Source organism: Gopherus evgoodei, chromosome 10, assembly GCF_007399415.2.
Source record: "Gopherus evgoodei ecotype Sinaloan lineage chromosome 10, rGopEvg1_v1.p, whole genome shotgun sequence".
NCBI classification, from domain to species: Eukaryota; Metazoa; Chordata; order Testudines; family Testudinidae; genus Gopherus; species Gopherus evgoodei.
Window position 1 is genome coordinate 66,512,833 of NC_044331.1, and position 20,967 is coordinate 66,533,799.

General features: G+C 42.5%; 1 protein-coding gene across 2 annotated transcripts in view; it reads right to left on the reverse strand.

The window, feature by feature from the left end:
- Positions 1-719: 719 nt before the first annotated feature.
- Positions 720-20,967, reverse strand: part of MYH11 (myosin heavy chain 11) — a 101,236-nt gene continuing 80,988 nt past the window's right edge. The window contains exons 25-42 of one of the 2 annotated variants that reach the window (XM_030576945.1): positions 20,436-20,607; positions 19,296-19,508; positions 18,767-18,911; positions 18,465-18,671; positions 17,340-17,444; positions 17,102-17,254; positions 16,394-16,642; positions 15,903-16,115; positions 14,768-14,980; positions 13,867-14,028; positions 11,827-11,955; positions 11,091-11,179; positions 10,597-10,720; positions 10,157-10,365; positions 8,078-8,186; positions 6,110-6,282; positions 4,447-4,479; positions 1,249-1,334 (exon numbers count right to left, since the gene is read on the reverse strand). In XM_030576945.1, coding sequence (XP_030432805.1) covers positions 4,455-4,479; positions 6,110-6,282; positions 8,078-8,186; positions 10,157-10,365; positions 10,597-10,720; positions 11,091-11,179; positions 11,827-11,955; positions 13,867-14,028; positions 14,768-14,980; positions 15,903-16,115; positions 16,394-16,642; positions 17,102-17,254; positions 17,340-17,444; positions 18,465-18,671; positions 18,767-18,911; positions 19,296-19,508; positions 20,436-20,607 — 2,690 coding nt within the window. In that variant the 3' untranslated portion in view covers positions 1,249-1,334; positions 4,447-4,454. Of the gene's footprint in view, positions 1,335-4,446; positions 4,480-6,109; positions 6,283-8,077; positions 8,187-10,156; positions 10,366-10,596; positions 10,721-11,090; positions 11,180-11,826; positions 11,956-13,866; positions 14,029-14,767; positions 14,981-15,902; positions 16,116-16,393; positions 16,643-17,101; positions 17,255-17,339; positions 17,445-18,464; positions 18,672-18,766; positions 18,912-19,295; positions 19,509-20,435; positions 20,608-20,967 lie in introns of both variants that reach the window. The other variant, XM_030576944.1, reaches the window with a different exon arrangement.

Below are 20,967 nucleotides of genomic sequence, written 5' to 3' on the forward strand. Positions count from 1 at the left end.
GCATGTGGAGGGCCAATTCGGCAGTAAAGCACTTTAGATAAAAGCACTATATAAAAAAAAACACAACTTTTTTTTTTTCTACAAATAAAAGCACACAAGTCATATTTTAATATCAATAGTCTTACCTTTCTAATGTGATGGATGTGCCCTCTCTCCCCCGCCACAGAGCTGAGGCTGGGAAGGAAGGGGGTCTCTCCTCAGCAGCCAAAGCCCTGCACGTCCCAAATTCCCCCCCCCACGTCTTCTTACCCCACTGCCCCCCCCCACCTACTCCCTAACCCCCGCAAGGTCACCGCCTCACTTTACATGTGCATCTTCTCCAGGGTCCGGGCACCTAATTACTGGAGCCACACCTGTGCAGCTCCACTAATTAGGTGGGTGGCCCTTCATTCTCTCATGCGACTGCCCAGGTGCGCACCTTAGAGGGAACTATCCGCGGACCACCTGAATGGAGCCTGCAGACCACTAGTCCACAGACCACAGTTTGAGAACCTCTGTGCTAAAGAATATAAAGAATGAAATGTTGAATTTTACGTACAAAATGATTTTTTTTTTCAAAAAGGTATGTGAATACTAACAAGGTCAACAGCAGCTTAAGTTCCTTCTTAGTATATCAGATTGCACCCAACTGATACTTAGAGAATACTTAAATGTAATGCTTTATAACCTTCTATTTAGCGTTTGTGTCTGAAGTGCGTATAAAACAATAACAATTTGACTTCATTTGAACAAATGATACTTTATTTTTGAAAAGTGACTGAAGACGGCACTTCCATTTTGTGACCAGTGCATCAGGGTGTAGCATCCAGGAAAAGAAAATGCCTATACTGTATTAATTGAATAGTAAGACAAAGGGAAGGGTCGGCTGGATTAGGAAAGAATTAGCTGGCCAGTGGCTCTTTCTGTAGCATAATTGCATGTCTCCATCCATTGGGATTTAAACTCACTCGCTCGAATTTGCATTTCTGACTAGGTTCTCAAGGTGAATTACTCAATGTAAACCTTTTCAAAATACCTTTCTTGATAAAATAAGTGTTTGCGACACCTAAAACTTCCATTTATACATTGGAGAGAAGGCAGCTGTGCTCTTATCATTGCCATCAGAGTGGGTGGGTGTGGCATTGGAACTAAGTTGCCTTATGCAGTGCTAAATATTGTCTTCTCTTCCCCCTTGCTGCAGTGTAGTTTGCGAGCGTGTTTATTCACTGGCTTTTGTTCCGTTGAAATCTCCATCTCTTGAATCAGCTTCCTCTTCTGAACCCTCTGCATTTTCAATTATTCTTCTGCCTCCAGATCTACGGGAGGGGGCAAAAGATGCTGGCTCATTTCCCCTCCTGCAGTAAGAAAACAGGCTTTAGTTTATTTAAACTCTTTACAAATTAAGACTGGACTAAGTGTACAAAGCCCAGTAACTGCATCGGTGGGACTGAGGATCGGAAATGCAAAGAAGTCAGGGAAGTTATGGCTTCAAGGCAACTTTCTGTAGCCCTTGTTGGTACTTTGTATTGGTGTCTATGGCTGGGTAGGGCTCGTGAGTCTGTGTACCATGGGACTGTAACTGGCTTTCTGACATTGTGCGTGCAAAATCAGCGCCCTGCTATAGCTATTGCACTTGTTTGTTTTGAAAAGCCCAGTCCAAACAGAGACTAAGTAACTGATTTTGCACATAAAGGAGTGGTGTTGTGTGTGTATATGAAGGAGGGGACTGGAAATGCAGGTACCTGGATCTAGCAGCATTCAGGACTGCATCCTTGCTGCCAGGGGAAGATTCAGAGGGATTGCCCTGGATTTCTGAACAGAGCACGAATATGCCCTTGCAAGTAGAGATTACTGAAGGCCTTTATTGTGTTGGAACTGCTTTTCTGCAGTAGCCACACGTTCCACCGCAGAGGTGCACAAGTGTTAAATCTTTTCTATCCTAGCGAATGAAGAACTGCCCTCTGCTTGCTTTGTAGGTAGGGACGGGAAATTGATTTGTGTACAACAGTGAAGCTCCCACTCCCTGCATGCACACCCTTACGGACTCTACCACTGTGCACAGGAGTGGAGTGTCACTCATTCAGCAGGGAGCAGTGCACACCTTCCTCCCCAGGGACTACATCCATGCCTCTTGTGAGATTAATGGGGATGTGCTTTTCACAGAGAAGCTCACAGAATGCACTTTCTTCCAGCTTGCCCCTTTCCCCCACCCTCCATAATCTCACAGCCATAGACCAAGCATGGAGAATTGCCCCCCTCCCCCAATCCTAGTTCCATTGGGGGGGCTAGAGTATAAGAGGGAGGGGGGAGAGAGAGAGAGGAGAAGACCTGAGGCACTGCAAGTGGCAGTTTAGAAGTAAAAACAGCTTCTCAGCCACAGTGGTGTTACTTCAACATGACAGTAAAATAGCTATTAAAATGGTGGCTGCTATCACTTTCCCATTGTTAAGCAAACCTTCTGTAAAGGCTTGAGAGCTCAGATATAAGCAAGGAAATTCATGATCACTGAATAATGTGCAAATATGACTAATGTGAGGCTAAACATCCAACTACTCATGTTGGGGTATAGCAATCATGCCAAAATACTTCAGGTTTCTTTTTGTCCTAGCAAAAGTCTAAGTCAGTTTCACGTATATCAAAGCCACTAATCAAGCCCAAAAGTCAATCTACCGTAATGGGTAAGCATGTAAAAATGTTAGCTACAGCAAGCAATTAACTAGCCAATACAACCTAGTTTGAGAACTAGTTAGTTACCCTGTCACTGATAACATGCAATGTAAAACAAAAGAGGGCATCCATTTCTGCTCTGTTACACACTTGGCAAACAGCTCTCTCTCTCCTATACAATTTATCTTGATCTGCAATATTTAAGATTCACTGCTACTGTTTAAGATATGAAAGGAAGTGGCACGGGCTGAGGGACGTGCTGGCTGCCCTTCCTGCAGCCCCCATTGGCCTGGAGCGGCGAACTGCAGCCAGTGGGAGCCGTGATCGGCCGAACCTGTGGACATGGTGGGTAAACAAATCAGCTTGGCCCGCCAGGGGCTTTCCCCGAACAGGCGGCAGCCTAAGTTTGAGAACCACTGCACTAACATACCATAGACCAATCCCTAGTTTACATATATAAATTGCAATAATGGAACTGAAGTCCAGGTCGTTAAAATTGGTACAAACCCCTATGTAATGCTTATTTCAGTTTAGCTTAAATCATGCTTCTTAAACTAACTTGGATATAAGCCAGGTTTATATTTATTTAAGAATGTCCACACAGTCATCTGTACTGGTTTACCTAAAATCAACTTTAAATCACACCATTAGATAAACTGGTGCAACGTTGTATGTAGACAAAGGGAGAAAGGGAAAATGTTATGCCAGAGGTAAAGCACCCCATGTCTACTGCAAGCTGAAAAACCCTTGCAAAGCACTTCATTTAGTTTGTATTTCACTTTCCATTTAATCTAGCTTTGAATAAGCACCACTACACCCCAACCACAAACTCTATAGCCCTGTACTAATCACATGCAAATATGTTACATTGACTTAAAGGCAGTTGCTGGGACAAAATGTCATCTTTAAATATTTGTGTAATAAGAAGAAAGCCCCGTATTTGTAAAAAGAGAAGATCCACAAATATTACAGAATGCTATTTTCTTAGCATCACTTCTGCATGTGTAAAGTAAGATGCTGTTTAGCTTAAAGCATCAAAGCAATACAACATCAGTAGGGTATTTCCATGCGTTAAACAGCAGTGACTCCATCCTATGTCAGAACATGTAGGCATGCCTCGTAATGTATACAAATAGCTGCTCTATAAGTGTATATATAGTAGCTATTCAGTACAGGCGTATATTGATGTGCTTTGGAGGGCAGGAGCTTATCCTCAATCTATGATTAGATCTTTGTTTGTATGGCAGACTTCATGCAAATAATTTTTTTCCAAAGCACATGTAAGATTAAATAGTCTTACCAACTGATTACATTAAAGAATTCACCATATGAAATGTGCATTGGTAGTACTGTGAAATTCTAACATGCTGCAACATCTCTGTTCATATCCATTATGTGCCTTTTAATGTTTTCAGCTGTTTTAATTAATCAAAGCTATATTTTGTTTGCAAAACTTCCATGTTTAATTGGGACTTTAAAAAGTGCAAGGAAGACTATTTTCATGCAGAAATTAAAAAAAGAGCAACTCATATGTCTTCTGTCAGCAGAGCTTATGAGAAAAGTGAGAATGCAATGTTTGCAAATCCATGTCATAACACAACCTAGCTGTAAGACGAATAACTGACAAACAGCTGATGGAAAAGAGTTATTGTAATATTTGTCTCCTTTGATACAACAAATTGATGACAAGATATCCAAGCCTTCACAGTTTGCAGAAATCTCACATAAAATTTACTTGGGCAAAAAGGAAAATGGAAATTTGTGCACCACAAGCTAGCTGCAAAGTTGAAGGCATGATACCTGCTTAGTCACTGCGAAGGTTCCTGTGTCCCTCTGAAACAGAGATAGAGAGTCCCGAGCAGTTATGCTAAGCACATGGTCATTATCACTTTCAAGTAAGTTACCTTCAAATAATTAAACAAAGTACATTATAGCATATTCTTGAAAACGCTGGTGAGTAGAAGTGAGCCTTGGACTGCGTCGTGAAAATGTACTATCCATAAATCTAGCAGTCACTTGGACAATAGATGGAAGGATTTGATTAATAAAAAAAATTAAACTATCTGCCTAAAGAGCATGAACTAAATTTACACAGGAAGATGTTGTAGGGGCAGCAGTTTCCCTTTTAACCAGTTGGTCTCTTTGTTCATGCCACTGGCATCATGGGCTTGACAGCTGTATTAAAGCTTAGGAGTGTTGATAGAGTGCTTGACTATTGTATAATTTGGCTTCTTTTATTTAATGAGAAAACAGAAATGGCTAGTTTGATACTAGCCATTTCAGTTACACTAGCCATTACAGTTACACAGTGAAGCTGAAACTCTACTGGTCAATGTGTGAAAAAGAGAGGCAACTTGGGCAAGTGTCACGGGGTGCATGTGCTTTGCCTTTGCCCTGGTTTACACTACAAACTTAAGTTGGTATAATGATGTCGTTCCGGGGGGGAGTGGAAAATCCATCCCCCTGAGTGACACAGTTATACCAACCTAACTCCTGGCCTAGACAGTGCTATATTGACAGGAGGGCTTCTCCTGTGGCCCTAGCTACTGCCTCAGGGAGGTGGAGTACCTACAGCGATGGGAGACGCTCTCCCCTTTGCATCGATGGTGTCTTCATTAAGCGCTACAGCATCAAAGCTGCATGCTGCCGCTCTGTAAGTGTCAACAAGCCCTTTGACTCCCTACAGAACTTCAAGTCTCTGAACTTCAGGAGTATCACTTTAGTCATCTCTCCAGTGTGTGGGGGGTGAGGAGGGACAGGTGACTAGCTTCAAGAGTGCTAACTAGTACTGCACATAATAAATATCATGGCAGGTAGGTCCATCAATGGCTACTAGCCAAGATGGTCAGGGATGCAACACCATGGTCTGGGTGTCTCTAAACCTGACTGCAAGAAACTGGGACTGAACAACGGGACAGATCACTTGATAAATTGCCCTGTTTTGTTCATTCCCTCTGAAGCACCTGGCACTGGCCCCCTGTAGGAAGACAAGATGCTGGATTAATGGACCACCCAGAATGGCCATTCTTATATGTTCTTAATATCACTATCAAGGGTTAATATCACTATCAAGGGTCTCGGCAGTCACTGTGCCTAACTCAGTTCCTATTGTAGCCAATAGGCATTTTATCATTAACTTCAATGGGAGTAGAGGTAAATGAGTGCTGAATGTTTTTGAAACATCTCACTCCTGAAAGGTGAAATCCTGGCCCTATTGAAGTCAAGAGTGTTGCCATTGATTTTGGTGGGGTCATGACTTCATCTCAAGTCTTTGAACCAGGGGTAGCATTTTTATTATTGGTGGATTTATCATTGGGCGGATGTGGGGAACCCATAACTCTCCAGCATCAACAGGGTGTTTCTTCTTAACCAAGTTTCTTTCCTCAAATTCTGCTATAGTTTAGAATTCTAAATCTCTCATTAGTGGACAGAAAAGAGCTAGTAAAAAACAAAGCCACCCTACCTGAGTTTGCTCTTCAGTGTAGCCATCTCCCGGCCCATGGCCTCATTACTTTCAGCTGCTTCGTCCAACTCTCTCTGCAGTTTCCTGCGATTTGCATTGATGCGCTGGGCCTCTTCCTCAGCCTCTTCCAGCTGTCTTTTCAGTTGTTTTACTCGGGCGGTGCTCTTATCAGCCTGAGCGAGAAGTAAGAGGAATGCTTAGAGTTTTGAGTTTCCTTTAAAGAGATCAGAATGTTTTACGTTCCTCCGTCTGCACCCCTTTATTCACGTTGATGTACTTTCCGGACTCTCTACACCTGCAAGTAGCTGCTGTGGCCTCTATTGTGACATCCCAGTTGGATTAGCTCTGTTCTTTTGGACCGCATGTATTTGATGTGTCTCAACTGAAATTAGCACGTTAGGCTCTGAGATGAAGAGTGGTCCCTGTATGAAGCTCAGATGGCTACAGGAGGCCAGTTGGGACAGGCATCTGAACCCAATAAGTTATAATCCAGTGCCCAATGAGGCTGTTCTAGTTGGCTGGTTGGCAGGACCAGTGCCCTGGCAGTCGGTCATTGCCTTGGTATGGAGGATAGAGAATCTTGCTGTCAAGCATGAGTCTTGTTAAGGACTTTACAGCGAAAAAAAGCTGTTTTCTCTTCCACTGGCAAATGTCCTATTTGGCAGCCCCTGTGAGGGTCCTGCTGACTTGCATTCACAATGAGGCACAACACAGCATACTATGCCAGAGTTGTCCTGACTCTTTGGGAGACACTGCTCCAACAGTCTCATTAATCCAAAGTACAGAGTTCCTCCGCCTAGGGCTAGCAACCAGAGGCCCTTTCAGGCTGGGATCTGGGCAATTGGTTGCTGTCTCTCAGCCTAAACCCTTCCTTTGAAAGGCCTGCTTCCAGAACGAGGCTCAGCTGCCTTCCCCGCCGCCTTGGACTCTTTCAAGCCAGAGCAGGCACGGCCCTAAAAACCGCTCAATGCCAACTGTAAGAGAGTCGATTGTTCTATAACAGCAACTCCTATCAGGCCTGACAAAGTTGCTACACTTAGCACACAGTTTTCATAGTATTTGTCTATAAAGAATGTCATTGAGATCCTAAATGAAAGCCAGGATAACACTGGTCATTAATATCATTGTAAAATGTATGTAAAGAATTAAAAAATATTTTCCAGTATACACACAAAGTCTGAATCCAGGCAGGTTGACAAACAGGTTTTTGCAAGACAAGGGATGTGGATTCACCCCTCTGTCTTGGTTCACATGTACATTAAGCATTGTAAGCCAACACAATGGAAAACCTGTTTGCATTCAACCTCAATATGAGGATGTAAAGTCAATTCAGCACATCAGGGAATAAAGTCGGAAGGTGGGGGTGGGAGGAATCATCCTGACTCCGGGGATCAACAATTTGGGAGGATATAAGGGATGCAAAAGGACATTGCTTTATCCTTCACCAAGGCAGCCAGTGTGAGTGGAGATACTCTCACCTAAAGGCAAACTACTTTAGATCAGAAATTAGCCCGTTAAAGATGAGTTTAGACTCTAGGAAGCATTATACTTTTTGTTCTATATGTACCCATTTACGTCTCGATTATTATCCTTAGTAGCTTTTAAATCTTTGATAATAGACCTTACACTTGCCTTCACAATAACCTCACAGCACTAAGATGTACTTATTAGGAGCTGATCCTCACTTGGATCCAACAAGCTAGTGTGTATGCTGTCCCTCTAGCGAAAGCAAACCTGGTAGGACGTGGGTTGGCATTTGCCTAGCACGAGCCTGTACAGAGGTCTGTGGAGGCTAGGAAGGCAGTGCTTGTGTGGCCAGAGGCAGCTGGTGTCAGGGAGCTGAGCTACAGAGGGCACAGACAAGACTAATTCATGCTAGAGGCAGGTAGTGGTGAGGTGCCTCACAAGCCTGGGTATTCACACCAACCCTTTCCTCCCCTGCTGGATCCCCATCACATGGTGCATTACCTGATCCTTGTATTGTTCTGCTTGCTTTCTTTCATCTTCAACCTGCAGCAAGACCTCTTTCAGCTTCTTGTCCTTCTGGCGCAATGTCTTGGCTGTGACCTGCTTCTCTCTGCAAATGACAGCATGACACTGACTGATCTGGAAAATGGAGGACTCTTAGGTGCACAGGGCTTTTGAAAACAAGCGTGAGCGATCCTCGTATTAAAAGCTTTCCTCAGAATAATGCTATTGGCGTCTATAAAAACTGAAGGAAGCAGCAGCAGCTTCTCCCATGGCCAACTCATTATACCCCTGTCCTGTGTGTGTTTCTACATGTGAAAGCAGGGAGCATTTGCCCACACTTGTATCTTTGTATAGCCATCTGCCACATTTCAAATGGCTGGAGTTTTTTGGTTTTTTTAACTAGTTATTTACTAGTTTTTCACTTACAGCCAAACCCTGCTTCTTTAGTCAGAAAGTGAATAAAAATGGGGGACTGCAAGGGCGTTTTGGAGGGAAAGGACACTTTCCCTCCTCCCAGGTGGCAGGTGTGGAGCTAGTGCACAGCACAGCTCTTCTCCAGCTCAGAGCTTACGGAGGTCTTCTCCAGGCAGGATTATGGTCCAGCAGATCTATGCATTCTATGGAGCCACTGGCCCTGCTGGCCTATTCACAATCCACTCCCCTTTCTCCATTTATTCCCACTGCAGAGCTTGGCTTCGTATCATATGAGAGATCAGTGTTGGCTCATTTGACCTGTCCCTGCTCATACATCATTTCCACTGTGATTTAGGCCTCCTGCTGCCATGGAATGGAGTCATTTACCACCTTACCTGTGCAGGCTTTTGCCATTTAAATGGGTCAGAAGAGAGAGTTAAGACAGATAGCAGCCTGGCTTCTTATCACGGGCAATTGACAATGGGCTGAGTATTCTCAGATATTTACTTTGAATAATCTACAGTTCTCAGAATCACACTCGTGTCCGAGATAACAGCTGCAGTGAGAGAAGCAGAGGCTCTGGCCTGATGCAGGCACCAACGGCGCCCACAACAAGCAAATGCAACTGAGCGTCCAAAAGTGACAACGGTGCAGACTCACGCCCCTGACCACAATCCAGCACAGTTTGACAGCTAGTCAGCTATTCTGCATTGGCAGTGCAAGGAGGTTGGTAATTACTGCATGTGCACATGAGGCCTGAAATGATGCCCAGTTGCACCAGCATGTGGAAAGGGCCAAGTCCAGCCCCCAACCAGAATAAATGGTCTGGTCCTGGTTACACTGAGACAGAAGGAATCTTTCCCTTTGTCCTCAAATTGCAAAACTCTGCTCCCTCCCACTGCTTAAGTGCTGTTCTCAGCCCGGGAAGAGATAAATAGAACCAGACAGCCATGCACCCTAACAGACAGAGAACTCCCTTGGAGCTGAGTACCATGCTAACTAGACACCTTTGCAGAACTTGCTGTCCTGCCAGTGAAGTCAAGATCTGGCCCAAAACAACAGGACTAGCACTAATGAAATGGTCCTGCAGCCAGTATAGAATGTAAAGGAGGGTAAACTAATCGGTTTTCAGAGTAGTTTCTGTAGAAACCTAGAGAATAAGATGCTGCATCTAGGGTTTTTGGCAAGCCCACAGAATTCTACAGCAGGGAAACTTTTTCCATTAAATTCTAGAAGATTTTTCAATAATAAATTCTTCTCAAAGCTGGCCCTATGCAAGCTTTTGATAAGAACCAGTCATTTTCCAAAGAAACACTGCTCATGTGTGAGAGACTCTTTACCAAACCTTAATGCCACTAATAGACTCCTGGAAAACCTCTAGTTTTTTTGGTATTTCATGTATTAAAACAGGGGGGGTCAATAGGTGGACCGTGGGCCAAACCCAGACTGCCAGACACTTTTGAACCAATAGTGAAATCTTTTTATTTACCTATTACCGTTATTATTGTTGTTTTTTTGTATTATTTTCTCTGAAATCTGGAATTTGACTATACCTCGACCAAGAAATTTGGACCTTGACAAAAATAGCAGATTACCTGTATTAGAATCACTCAATAAAAGGATGGCTTTACCAGTGAGGGATGAGTTGTAGTGTCCAAGTACCTGGATTCCTGTTCCACTTGCTCCTCAAGCTGAGCAATTTTGGCCTCCAGAGAAGCAATTGTAGCCTTAAACTTGGACTTCACAGCTCCTTCCATTTCCTGCAGTTTAGCCTTCAGCTCTTTGTTCTGCCTCTCCAGTTGCTGCCGAGCACTCTCATTCTTCTGTGCCACTGTGCGCTCTGTTACCAACTCATTATTCAGCTGCTCTGACTGAAATATTTAGGAAAAGCACTTTAAGAATCTACAGCTGTTTACCTTAGGCTTGGGAAAAGGGAGTTAGACCAATTTAATATAAAACTTAAAGTCTCTTTCTGGGAGCTCTCTGAAGGTGTGTTCAAAAACAAACACACACTTGGATGAGTACAGTCAGACACACACATGCATTATAATACACACATACACCCTACACCCCTCTTCTAGACACACTTGAATGGACTGTACCTGCTGTACTGCTTTCCTGAAGCGATCACTCATTGCCTCCATATTACCTTGTTCCTCTTCTAGCTCTTCCTCCAGTTGGGAGATTCTAGCTTCCAGGCGACGTTTCTCATCCTGGAGGCTTGTCCTGTAAGTTTAAATTTGCAAAGCCTGTAGTTTTTGGTTTTGAGCAGTTGACCATGGTCTTGCAACACATTGTAAGGTGCTGAAGACTCATGGAGAACCAGGAAGTATTCTTGAAATGAGTCTACCTGTGCTGCCACCTTATTTATGTTACTAGAGACCTCACTTGCCCTTTTCTGCTGGCTTTCATATCTATGAATCACTTATAAGCAGACCCATTGATTTAATGAAATTAGCCACATGTTTGTAGCTAAGCATATGTGTATGTGTTGGCAAGGTTGGAGCTACAGATCGCTTTTCAGGACATAAAAATTGGCTACTGAGAGATATTTAGCAAGGCTTTGGTACACTTGAAAATAATTGTCTATTCTTACCTCCCAGAGGCAGCATTTGCAAGTTCTTCGGCCAGTTCCTCTTTCTCCAGATCAGCATGTTTGCGTGCCCTTTCTGCAGCAGCCAGATCCTTGCGGAAACAAACAGTCAATGTATTAAAGAAATGAAGAGTGTTAAACAAAGTTCAGTCCAACCATTTAGTCCTGTCGGGTGAGAGACCGATCAGCCATAATGTCTTTTTAAACCCAACCACCGTCAGACATTTCTGTCACCAGAATATTAATTTATGATTCTATAGTCACAGACTAACGGAACAAAAATATGCATTATCCAACCCATCAGCAGTTTGTGTTTTATTGTGCTTCCAGATACAAGAATTGCATCCATTTAAAACATGATGAAAGACGTCAGGAGTACAAAATTATTGAAAAAGTCATAGGGGGTGTAAGAGACAGTACACTTTCTTTTCCATCCAGTGAAACATATCTTTCTATGGGTTAATAGTTTTAAAGGAAGCTCTTGGTACTCAGCAACTCTAAGCACTGTGGCCCATTTAAATGGAAGTCAAGCACCTAAATACCTTTGAGGATCTGGGCCTTGGTTTTTACTGAGGTCCACAGAACCTGCTATAAGAGATTCTGACTGTAGCTTTCCTTGCACCACAGCCAATATCACTTTTTTTTTTAAATGATTTGGTTCTCTCAAGTACAACTCAGTTTTGTTACCGAAGATCTTGTGCAGTCTGCATTCTAGTTCTCTCTAATATTCACACTTTACCTCTTGCAGCTGCATAAGTTCTGCTTCCAGGTTCTTGGCTTTTTTCTCATTTTCTCTGGCTGTAGCAAATATCTCTTCTCTTGAGGCACGGGCATCATCAAGCTCTCGCTGGAAGTCCTTCATCTGACTCTGGTTTCAGACAGTTAAAAAGAAAAGGATGGATTTGTATTTGTCAGTGGTTATCACAGTTTTGTTGAAAAGAAAATTGGATGAAAACAAAGCAAATACTAATTTCCATATAACTACAAAACTGACCGTGTGGACCCGTCTGCCACGCACAAACAGTTCCATAATGCACTTTGATCTAGTCTGCTTTGAAACAGGACTGGGTCAACACTCTATGGAACTTTTAGTGCGCAGTTACAGCATCCACCTAGATAGTTAGTACGCTGCAGGCTAGCGTGCAGTAGATTTATACCCCAGCTTGCTGCATGCTAACTCACCATCTAGACAATCCGTCAGTGTGATTAAGAGTTGGCTTGTCAAGTCTCAATCCTTCCCTCGATCACTGATCGCTATATACAGCGTTTTTGAAAACAGGCTACTATTCATGCAGGTGCAAATGTGATAGCTGGTTTTTCAAAAATACATAGTGCTATGTTCATGTACTGGAGAGCCAATTTGGAGTCCTATCGCCACATCTGGCCTTTTTTGCTTCACCTCTTCAATGGAACCCTTAGGGTTTCCACAGAGATGCCAATAGCACATCAGTGCTGATCAGTTGGTTGTGGTGACTCTGTCCACCGTGAAACATGGTATTTTTCACTCTCTAAGCCAGCTATCTCAAGGTCACTCAAATTACATTAACTAAGCATTTTGGATCTGGGGTCTTAGTTCAAATGTAGGAGCAGGATTTTATAATTGTACTATGAGAATTAATGTGTGATTTGATTTCATCCTGCCAGCCATCCTTTTTGAATAGCAGAAAGGAATGACAGACCAAAACAATCCTTATGACTGATTATGGTCATCCTTTTGTTTTAGGATAAGTTATAATGTCTACTGTGGTTTTCCTATATGTATTACAAATTAGGCCCTCTAATTAAATATACATTTCTTTGTTGTAAGGTTTTAGTAAGAGACAGGATCTTGTATTATATCTCTGTTAAGGAGATTAGAGAAATGTTGAGGGCCTGAATCCCCAGTGTGAATTGTTTTAGTTATAAGATTTAGCAAGGCTTGATTTGCAGTGTATTCTGCTGAATATAAAATACTGCTGCCTGTATACCTTTTGAAGGTTTCTGTAAGATTGTTTGTTTGTGTGAATGAGGAATGCATGCATCAGGAAAAGATAAGGTGTGAAAGCCATCACAAATGTCCAGATGGTCAAGAAAAAGTGAGAGACTTGGAAAAAAACAGAAGACAATCAGAAAACCTCCATTGTATCCGATGCTAAACATGTTAGCAGCATTGACAACCTCAGAGGTAAGGCAGGAAGGCAAGAGGACAAATAGGAGATAACATGGGAAGACTGACAATAACCATCAAATGATAACAGCAGAAAACCCCAAGATTAACACCACTTAAGAACTAATGATTACAGGATGACATTGCAAAATGCATGGCCTCAAATGGGAATTTACAACTAGAAAGCTAGGGTGTTTTGCCATGGAACTCTGGGTTCAGTCCTGCAAAGCCTCGGAGCATCGGATCGCGACTGACAGAGCCCAGCTCCACACTCATGCTCAATCTAACTGGCCATTAGATTGACTTGAGTTACAGCAGACTGGTAACTATAAACATCAACTCGCAGGTGTGTGTGTGTGTGTGTGTGTGTGTGTGTGTGTGTGTGTGTGTGTGTGTGTGTGTGTGTCTTAAAAAGCATATGCTAACTGTTGTATTTTCAATAAATGTGGCGTATTTGCCTTTTTCCCTCTGAAAAGATCCCGTGTGCTTTGCATAACAATTCAAACCCCTCTCTAATGTTATATCTATATCTAGCATCAAGGTCACAAATGACGACATCTAATTTCCACTTGCTGTTATACAAGTCACATCAATGGCCCAACAGAAAACTATTCAGTCTCAGGAGCCACAAACCTGTAGTTTACGAAGTTGCTTAATGGCTTCTTCCCGAGCCTTGTTAGCAGAGTCAACCTGACCTTCCAGATCCTTAATGTCAACTTCTAATTTCTTTTTAGCTGCAGTTGCCAGGCCACGTTGCTTACGCTCATCTTCCAGTTCTGTTTCATACTCATGGAGCTAAACAATAGCAAAGAAGATTTTGTTTAGGATTACTGGTACACTTTAGCACACTTAGACACACTTTACTTACACCTGGCTTGCGTATACTGTGGCGTTCTAGGGGCTTGCCGACAGGTAATAAAAGCTCCAGTAGTTTTCCAATACCACTGACTGCTGAAATAAATTCTCATTTGGCTCAAATGCTGGCGTTCGGTATGGTAAAAGACCAGAGTTTGATTCAGTCCTGAGGGATACATGTGTAGTTTAGTTGGTGAATGGAATATTTGTGTTTGTAGTCACAATATCACCTCTGCCAACAAGATCTACATTGTTTGTTTTCCCTTCCAGAATTTTTGGATCAGTTCATTGTCATTTAATGATTCATCCAGGGAAGCCAGGTATTATATTTGGGATCCATCTTTTACTACTTGCACTGAAAGCTTGGGGAGCATTTTAGCCATTATGTCAGAGTTAATAATTCAGGTGACTTACACTAAATGGAATCTCACTGTTAAATCACTATCTTCTACAGTCAGATTCCTTACACTGAAATAGCCACAAGCCATAACACTGCTATAACGACAGCTCATTTTTTAAGCAAAGCAAAATGGTCTACGTAGCTTTTATTCAGCCAAGCACAAGGAAGAAGAATGTTTGGTTCTTATTATCCTGAAGCACTTACTAATAATGGCGTGAGCCAGGGGATTTGCAATTAGTTTGAGTAAGCATTTACAGTGTCACTGATAACGAATTATACCTGTTTAAGCAGCTGTCTCCTCTTCTCCTCATTCTGTTCATCTCGAGCTTGCAAGTCTCTTTCAAACTGTCCTTTTAGTGCCTGCATGTTAACCTCCAATCTAAGCTTGGCATCTTCAGTAGCCTGTAGCTCATCCTCCAATTCCTCTAATTGTGTCTTCATCTCCTCCACTTGTTGTTCCAGGGCACGTTTGGACTTCTCCAAATCATGGACCTTTCATGCAATGAGAAATCAATAGAATGTTTTTATTTATTGTAATCAATCTGAAAATACATATTGCTGGAATGTGATCATTCTATAGCATGGGACAAATTGGAATACATGAATGGTGGAGAGAGAATGGATTAAGTTTCAAGGACACCCACAAAAAAGTGGCAAACTAGCATTTTTTGTACCCTTATAAATCTATTTGAAAAGGCAAAATTCAGCTTATTCATAGACTGAGACTCTGGATACCCAATGTTATCCCAGGATTCATTTTAGTCTAAACACCTACAATTGTGGAAATAAACCCTTAGTAGTAGTGATGTAATCATACCACTAAAATAAGAGATAGGAAGCAATATCCCCTTTCAAATCAAGTTAGCAGTGCTCCTTTTGTTCCTTTATAATTTTTATTTCCTTCTGAAGCTCTTAGCTCACAGACACCTACTAGAGCCATCACGCTGCTTTGGATCCTGTCACAACTGAACTCTGCCAAGTCAACTGAGGAAATTTCTTTTAGCCACAGTGGTAGCTGCTGGCAAAATCAAATCCAATCAATAAATTCAGATTTGCAAACCTTACAACTTGGAAGCTGCTTACTGGGTTAGCAAATACTTCTCAGTCTCTGCTTTAATTTTGTCTTCTCTCAGAAATGAGGCAAATAATCCTCTTCAAGATCAATAACTTTCTGTTGCTCTTAAAGTCAAGACTAAAGAAGGCTTGTAATCATAATTCTTTGCTGAGTCTGTGATAGGGCTAGATGCAGATGGAATTGCTCATGGAATTCTGCATAAAACTTCTAACATTGTTGAATGGATTTTATACTGTGAAGAACTCTCCACACTGAAAATGTAGATCTTGGTGGCATTAACTATTAATTTAAGTGATTATCCCTGAAATAGTTATATGGGATATATATTGTGAGACTTACATTCTTGCCAACATCGTCCTTGGAGCTAACTAGATCTTCCATTTCTGCTTTCAGCAATTTGTTGGTTCTCTCCAGTTCTTCTTTGGCTTCCAAAGCTTCCTCAAGAGCTCGGGCCAAGGACAAAGCCTTTGTTTCTTTTTCTCTAGCTTCAGCTTCTGCTCTGTCCCTTTCATCTGCATATTTGGAAGAGATGTTTTTCTCTTCAGCTAGCATCTATAAACCAATAACATAAAAATTCTCAGTTTGAGCACAGTAATCCTGTTAAGGCATTAAGTGTAGGGTTTTCTAGTGCATTAGTGTTGTCAACTACTAATGACTACAGAGAAAGGTCCCTGTATATGCAGACACAAAATTAATCAAGGCATAAATAATTCAACCTTAATCTTTTTTTTATAACTATGTTAATTCCCACTCAACAACTTACTCTCTGCACCCAGGACTCCCAGCGAAGTTAGGTTATGACATAAAGGGAGTTAACCATAAGCTCATACCTGATCAAACTTCTTCTGCTTTTTCTCCAGGTTGGAGACCAGCTGGCGTTGGTTGTCCAAGTCCACTATCAGATCATCCAGCTCCTGCTGGAGTCTGTTCTTGGTTTTTTCCAGTTTGTCATAAGAAGCAGCTTTTTCCTCAAACTGTTGTGTGAGCCCTTCAATTTCCTTCTGGAATTTCTTTTTGCCTTCCTCCATACTCTCTATTGTGCTGGTATATTCCTGTAGCTTCTTCTTGGAGTCAGAGAGCTGAAATTTGAATTCAAGGAATGAAACAAGTCTGTATAGCAGAGGCACTCTAAGTTTGCACAACAGCAGGCTGCATATGACATCGTCCAAGGAACCCATAAGCGTGCACCTAACTCACTCAAGCTGACGGCAGTCACTCATCTTTAACATTATGAGGCAGCCTACAGATGCTTTAGGCCCATCGCACCAGACTCCATCATGAGGCGAGTGATCTTGCACCAAGGTGTGGCCAGTAGTCCTGTGGTCACAGTTTCCTCTGCATTAAGAAGAGGGTGGCTACTGGCTGCCCTGTAGAATTCCATAGGCTACAGCTGGTTTACAGGTCATATACTTGCCGCTTCTGGCCTAGTAACGATAGTTCGCTGTCTAACATGTATAGGGATAACTGGAGATCTGAAATCTATGGTCCTGTTGTAAAGACTCTGCACTAGAGCTAATGTTCTAACTGTGCCACTGTACCTGTACTGTCAGTGTCGAAATATGTCGCTCTAGGTTTTGTTTTGCTTCTGCTTCTTCCTCCAACTGCTCTTGCAGGCTGTTATTTTCCGCCTCCAGCTGGCGAAGCTTGGTAGTTATGGTCAGTTTCTGCCGAGTTTCCTCCTGAAGCAGCTCCTACAGAGATCATCATAATAGAACATGGTCATTTTTTGTTCTTTTTCAATATGTTTTATACAGGTTATCCCAGTGGGAAGCCTACCTGTGTATCCTGTAGCTGAGATCCCAAGCTTGCAACATCCTTAGTGAGTTTGATTGCCTTGGTTTCTGCGTCACTGAGCAAACCGGTAACATTTTCCACTTCAACCTAAAGAAAAATCACATTGAATCTTTTCCGTCATTTTGTGTAGCTTCAATCTCATCTACCCCAGCTATGTTTGAGATGGGTCCGGACTGGACTCTTGAATCACACTTTGTATTTGAATGCCAGGACCAGAACCTGCTCCTGTGCTTCTGGATCACTTTCAGAAGAGGCCTATTTTCCAGTTCAGATGTAATTCAAGACAGCAAAAATCATGTCAGAGTGGTGGATATTGCCAAAGTTTTGCTAAGAGAATTTGTGAGATTTCAGTGCTGTGGAACCAATCCGCAGCAGGTAGGCATATGTTTGGAGTGGAGGTTTTGGAGAATTCTGTCACAGGCAACTTTATTGAACCTCCCTTTGTCCAGCAGAGCTGTAGAACAGCTCCATGCAAAGGGTGCCTTGATTTTGTGCCCCACTCCCTCTGTCACACTCCCTAGTTGAGTGGAGAGTTCTATACCCAATGGAGTGCAATTTGTTATGAAGAAATTGATTTTTTTTCAAATGCAAATACAAAATAAAACTGTATTCTATTTCCACAGGTTTTTACTACATAACATACAGAGGCCTGATCTACACTGAGGGGGGGATCGATCTAAGTTATGCAACTTCAGCTACGTGAATAACGTAGCTGAAGTCAACATACTTTGATCTACCTACCATGGTGTCTTCACTGTGATAGGTCTACTGCTGACGCTCCCCCGTAGACTTTGCTTATGCTTCTTGCTCCAGTGGAGTACCAGAGTCGACAGGAAAGCGCTTGGTGGTTGATTTATTATGTCTTCATTAGACGCAATAAATTGACCCCCCCGCTGGATCGATCGCTCTGGAGGTAAGTGTAGACCTCCTAAGAAGCCTTTTTTTTCTGCATTTGTGAATTAACAGTTCTTGGGAATGGGCATTTAGTAAGAAATAAGTAATGGTTTGTACTAGCAATACCACTGTGTGGGACCCAGAATACGTCAGTCACTCTATATCCAGTTGTCCCACTGAGCCTCTCAGGTCACTGAAGAAGGTATTTCTTACCTGTAACTTATGTACTTTTTCATTGAGTTCCACCCGGATGCGCTCTCCATCAGTGTATTTGGACTGTAACTCCTGAAGCTGCACTTCCAGCTTCTTCTTTTTGTACTCCACATCTTGTTTGGCCTGAGTTAATGACCTGATTTCAGTACTTAGGTCAGCATTTTCTTTCTCTAATGTCTGCTTGGTCTTGTCCAAGTTTACTTTGGCCTGAATGCATAAGGCAAAGAAAAATACGTTGTGTAAAAGAAATCCACCATGTCTAATAGATAAATCCATTATCAGGGTAGTGGTTTTCAGTTTACCCGTTTAAATTGCTCCAGCTGTTCTGTTAGCTCCTCCACTGCCTGAGTATGCTTTTGCCTCATCTCCTGGACCTGGGCTTCATGAGTCCGAGTTTCCTCGTCCAGAGCTCTCTTCAGCACTGTGACCTCCTGTTCCCTCTTTGCTCTGGAAAGCAATACACACATGAATGGAACAGTTGGCCGACAATCTAATCACACAGGAAACTCTGTTATTGCACAGCTGTGAGATGATAAATAATGGCAGCAGCAGCAGAACTTTTATAGTAGCACTTTAGAACTGTGAGTTAATGAAGTGACTTGTCCAGTCCTACATAGGGCACCACTGTCAGAGCCTGAATAAGAATCCAAGAGTTCCTTGCACCGGGGCTTGTGCTTAGAGCCCATGTTGTTCTATCCAGATGTGCAGATCTTTACACATCACTAGATATGTGTCATGCAATATTTTACTGAAATGGTGCTTTCTGATTTTATGTCTTTTATAATGACTTTGGCTACATTTGTTTTTCTGCCATGTGCTAGGTCTTTATACCTGAGCTCTTGCTGTGTAGCTGTGCTGTCCAAGGTATCTTCAAGTTCTGTTTTCAGGGCCTCCAGCTCTTCACTCAGGTCTCTCTTGTGTTTTTCTGCTTTGTTTCTTGCTGCTCTCTCAGAATCCAAGTCTTCCTGGAGATCAGAGATGTGACCTTCCAGCTCACGGATTTTTTTGAGGGCATTATTCTTCTGAGCAATTTCATCTTCAAGCCTGGAAAACAAAGTATGATGTAAATATAAAAAAATATTCAGCTATGTCGAGCTGTTGGGAACTGGTGGTATGATTTCAATCTGAATAACCTAAGTGAGTCCATATTAGGTTTTTTTAAAATTTTACTAGGAAATGTAATTAATCCACACCAGGTAATAGATAAGATAACATAACATTTTATGTTAGTATAGCTTAAACTGTGTATAAAAGGGTAAGGTTTTCTGAATGACCTAACTCTTAGTCCTTTAGAAATCCATAGGAGCTTTACCATTGACCTCGGTATGAACAGAATTAGGCCAGCTCCAAGAGTTTTTGAAAATCCCATCCTAAATATATGTTTGAGTGTATGTGCTAGGTTCAGCTTTTAGTTCATTGTGCAGACAGTCCTAACCAGCAAGGACAGAGAGAGACAGAAGTAGATTTGGTGTCCTCATCTCTTGGATGACACAGACAATTGGGAGGATCACTGGTATCTGCGGAGTAAGACTTTCTCAACTGTTTGACATGTAAGAAACTGGGCCCCCAATGCAGGAAAGAGATATGGAAGGGAGGGGCGGGGAGGCTTGGGAAAATTATTGTTGCACCTGTATGGAGAGAGAGTATCCCAGAGGATACTGAGGTGTGGAAGGATCTTACTGCTCAGTGGGGGCTTGGTGGCCAATGACGTTTCAAGCCCTGATTTCTCATGGCCTGAGGATCCTGCTTCTACTTAAGTCTATGGGAAACACCCCCCCCCTTCATTTGAATGGGTCAGGGGCAGGGGCAGACCTGTAGTAATTTGCAGTGTATTTTGTCTATAACCTGCACTTCAAAGTGCAGAGATCAGATTCAGAGCTGAACTTTCACAAACTGTGGGTGGGGATTGGTGTGTGCATGTCCAGAACTGGAGTTTCAGCTCAGGCCCTTCTGTCAGTAGGAGTTGGATACCTGGCAAGAGCGGCCTGCAGCTCTTCCTCCTTTTTGGCCAGCTGCATCTTTAGTTCAGCAATCTGCGCCTGCAGGTCTGCAATCTGCTCATGCAAATCACTGGCGTCTCCCTCCAGCTTCCTCTTTGTTTTCTCCAGTTCTTGTCTGCTCTTCTCTTCTTTCTTCAGTCGCACTGGAAAAATAAGGACTCTTGTCAGGGTAGTGAGTCAGCCCAAGGAATTCTCAAAGTGATCCTGAACATAGGTACGTATACACGGAAAACCAGTGAGATCACTGTACTTCTCCATTTGGTTATATGCTGAATACAAGTCAATTTTCTTTTTGTAGTGATGACTAGTGACTTGCAACTAGCACCCAAACTTTACTTTCTGTCCATCTATAAAATCAGAACTCTCTGCTCCCCAGTATTCCGAATAGGGTCACCAGATGTCTCGATTTTATAGGGACAGTCACAATTTTGGGGTCTTTTTCTTATATAGGCTCCTATTACCCCCCACCCCATCCTGATTTTTCACGTTTGCTGTCTGGTCAC